This window comes from Carassius gibelio, chromosome A21 (assembly GCF_023724105.1).
Source record: "Carassius gibelio isolate Cgi1373 ecotype wild population from Czech Republic chromosome A21, carGib1.2-hapl.c, whole genome shotgun sequence".
NCBI classification, from domain to species: Eukaryota; Metazoa; Chordata; class Actinopteri; order Cypriniformes; family Cyprinidae; genus Carassius; species Carassius gibelio.
This window is the reverse complement of record NC_068391.1, coordinates 12,948,553-12,951,925: the sequence shown is the minus strand read 5'-3', so window position 1 is coordinate 12,951,925 and position 3,373 is coordinate 12,948,553. Positions and strand designations below refer to the sequence as shown.

The following is a 3,373-nucleotide window of genomic DNA, read 5'->3' as shown; positions in this document are numbered from 1 at the left end:
GTCTGTGCTCATTTATAATTCACAGTATTAACAGCGAGAAAATTTTATTCAGTGTAAGCAAAATGGAAAATAGAACTGAAATATACAAAAATGAATTGGAATCAGATCAAGATCTTCTAAATCTAAATCAAATATGGAAAAATATATCAATACCAAGACCTTGTTTGTTCTGTGCATGACATAAAATTATATTCCTTGATCTTTATTTCTGATTTACAGGTTAAATCGCTTTAATTACAGAGTTGATCCAATACCATCTTGTCTTTTTAAATCATGTTTTGATTCCCTGTCTCCTGTTGTTTTGAGAATTATCAATAACTCTTTGTGCACCAGTGTTGTGCCAGCAACACTTAAGACTGCTGCTGTCACCCCTGTACCAAAAACTAACAACATTGACTTTAATAATCTGAATAATTTTCGTCCCATCTCTAATCTCCCATTCCTCGCCAAAATTTTAGAACAAACAGTGGCTTCTCAGCTGCTCTCTCATCTTTCCTCTAATTATCTTTTTGAGCCACTTTAGTCTGGATAACGTAAACTTCACAGCACTGAAACCACGTTAGTTAAGGTCACAAATGACTTATTAATGGCTGCTGATTCTGGCAGTCTGTCTATACTGATTCTTCTTGATCTTACTGAAGCTTTTGACACTAGATCATTCCATTTTAATCATCTGTTTAAAGACAATCTTTGGAGTTTCTGATTCTTGAATTAAAGTGGTTTAAGTCCTACCTCTCTGATCGCAAGCAGTTTATTGTGATGTGTGATTGCAAGTCTGAGGTTGGTGTGGTGCACTCTGGTGTTCCCCAGGGATCAGTTTTGGACCCTTTAATTTTTAGTATTTCAATATTTTTAACAGTTTTAAGAACTCTTGGTTCCAACTTTAACTTTTATGCCGATGACACCCAGATCTATATACATTCAAAACCTGATGTCAATATGCATGTGTGTCTTCTTTTTCAATGTTTTACTGAGATTAAAAAATGGATGTCTGAAAATTGTATTTGTCTAAACAGTGACAAGACTGAAGTGATGCTTCTTGGTTCACCTCATCAGTTGCCTAAAGCAGAGACCATAACCTTAAGTGTGGTTGGCTCTGCTTTACAATACTAAACTAAAAAATCAGGGGGTAATATTTGACACCAATTTAACATTTGACCATCATGTTCGTAACAGTCAAAGCATAATTTTTTCATCTCAGAAACATTGCCAAATTACGTCCCATGTTGACTTTCTCTGTGGCAGAAAAGTTAATCAACACTTTTGTTTTTTCACACATTGTTTATTGTAATGCAATGCTGGCTGGAGTTTCTAAAGCCACCCTAAGTAAATTACAGTTAGTACAAAATTCAGCTGCTAGAATTCTGACTAAGACCAGTGCAAGGGAGCACATCACACCTATCCTGGAAAAATTGCACTGGCTTCCTGTTAGTTCTCATATTGATTTTAAAATTCGCATGCTCACTTAAGGCCTTGAATAATTTGGCCCCTCAATTTTTGTGTGAGCTTTTAACCCCCTACACTCCTACACATGCTCTACACCCTTCTGAAGTTGGTCTTTTAACTGTCAAAACAACACGGCTAAAAACTATGGGTGATCATGCTTTTTCTTCTTTGGCTCCTAAATTGTGGAATTATCTGCCCTCAGAGATTAGGAATGCAGAATCCCTTAGTGTTTAAATTGTCCCTTAAAACATACTTTTTAGGATAGCTTTTATGTGATTCATGTAATTACTTTGTTATTATATTGGTTTTCTATTTTATTTTATTTTTTATTTTTTTGTTTGATTAGTTTTTACTGCCTGCATTATGTGCATCTTTTAATTTCATTAAGTGCTTTGAGATGCTACTTTTAAAGGCACTATATAAAATAACATTTATTGTTATTATTATTATTATTATTTATGCCAACAAAGAATCTTAAAATCAGATTTGCCTTATGGTCAGTGGTGTAAGTGAAGTGGTTCTGTCTTTTATGCATAAAAGAAGATATATTGCATTCAGCTTACACATTATAAGAAACATGTTTGTATACATTTAAATCTCAGGTAGGGGTGCTTTGTATTCATTTTTATATAAATAATGTATGATCTTGGTACATAGAATAACTTAAAGGTATGCTCTTTTTACAGTCCAAAGTGTATATGTGCATAATACAAGATGTTCTGTTAAGTAAACAGAGGATGTGGTATTTTAGCAGCAAGAAATGAAAGCATGAAAAATACATTTATTTTTATTTTAAACAACAGAACGGTACAATTTAAAATAAAAGTATATGGTTCTGTAACTTTTTCAGATAAACATATTGAAATATGGCATTAATCATGCATTGTGCAAATTATTATTTCATATCATCACACATACATTTAATGTACATTAGCAGAGGGCCTCACTTTGCCTGAACGATAGCAGAAATAATATTTGAATAAAGGCCACACAGCTTCATCTCTCATACCGTAGATCAGAGGACTCAAGCAGCGTGGCAGCATAAGAAGAATTAGAAAATTCAGATATCTCAGATTTATGAAGAGAGAAGAGCTGTCAGACACTGTGTATAGTGCTTTGTTTATTGTAGCATAAAGGAAAGAGGTGAGACACAGTCCCAGCTGAATCAAGTGCAAGAGCACCGTTTTGAGGGCTTTCTTAGCAGAATCTTTATCAGAGGAAACAGACCTGGCAGTGATCATAATGCTAACATATGTAAAAACAATGATCACTGCAACAGACACAAAATAAAGAATATCAAACCCTTGAGTTTTATCCAGCTGCCATTTGAATAAATACAATTTTTCTTGTGTGCAAAATAAAACATCTACAAACAAACTGGGGTTGATAATTAACACAAAAATGATGTCTGTTATAATATTTATAGAACTAAGGAGCCAGATGATCCCTATGGCAATTCCAGTCCTTTTTGGTGTGGCGATGCTGCAGTGTCTCAGAGGGAAGCAGATCGCCACGTACCGCTCCAGAGACATCATTGCTAGTGTCAGAGGAGCGTTACGGAAAGTGCAGTAGGAGATAACCACTAACAGAGTGCAGATGGCTCTGGTTACTTGAAGGTAATATGTACCCATAGTGTACATGATAGTTGTGAGTAGCAAAAGTACAGAGTCATTCATAAGCATGTGGCCAAAAAGAATATAGCGCGGTGTCTCCTGGAATATGCGCTTGCTTCTTAGAGCAAAGAACATCACACAGTTTAGAAAAAAGAAGAACAGAGACATTAACATAAGTACTGAAATTTTTGTACTGGGCCCAGCATCCATTTCTACCTTAAAGATTTGCTGATAAATGAAAGGCACATCCTCAGCTGTGCCATTAGAGCCTGCCATAAGCTGAAAACAAGAAACAGAGAAACAATGCTGATAAG

At 35.1% G+C, this 3,373-nt stretch overlaps 1 protein-coding gene across 1 annotated transcript; it reads right to left on the bottom strand.

Moving 5' to 3' along the window:
* Positions 1-2,366: 2,366 nt before the first annotated feature.
* On the bottom strand, positions 2,367-3,373 carry LOC127941319 (odorant receptor 131-2-like). The gene has a single exon (XM_052536263.1). It carries the CDS (start codon positions 3,333-3,335, stop codon positions 2,367-2,369), a length of 969 nt encoding a protein of 322 aa, XP_052392223.1. The 5' UTR covers positions 3,336-3,373.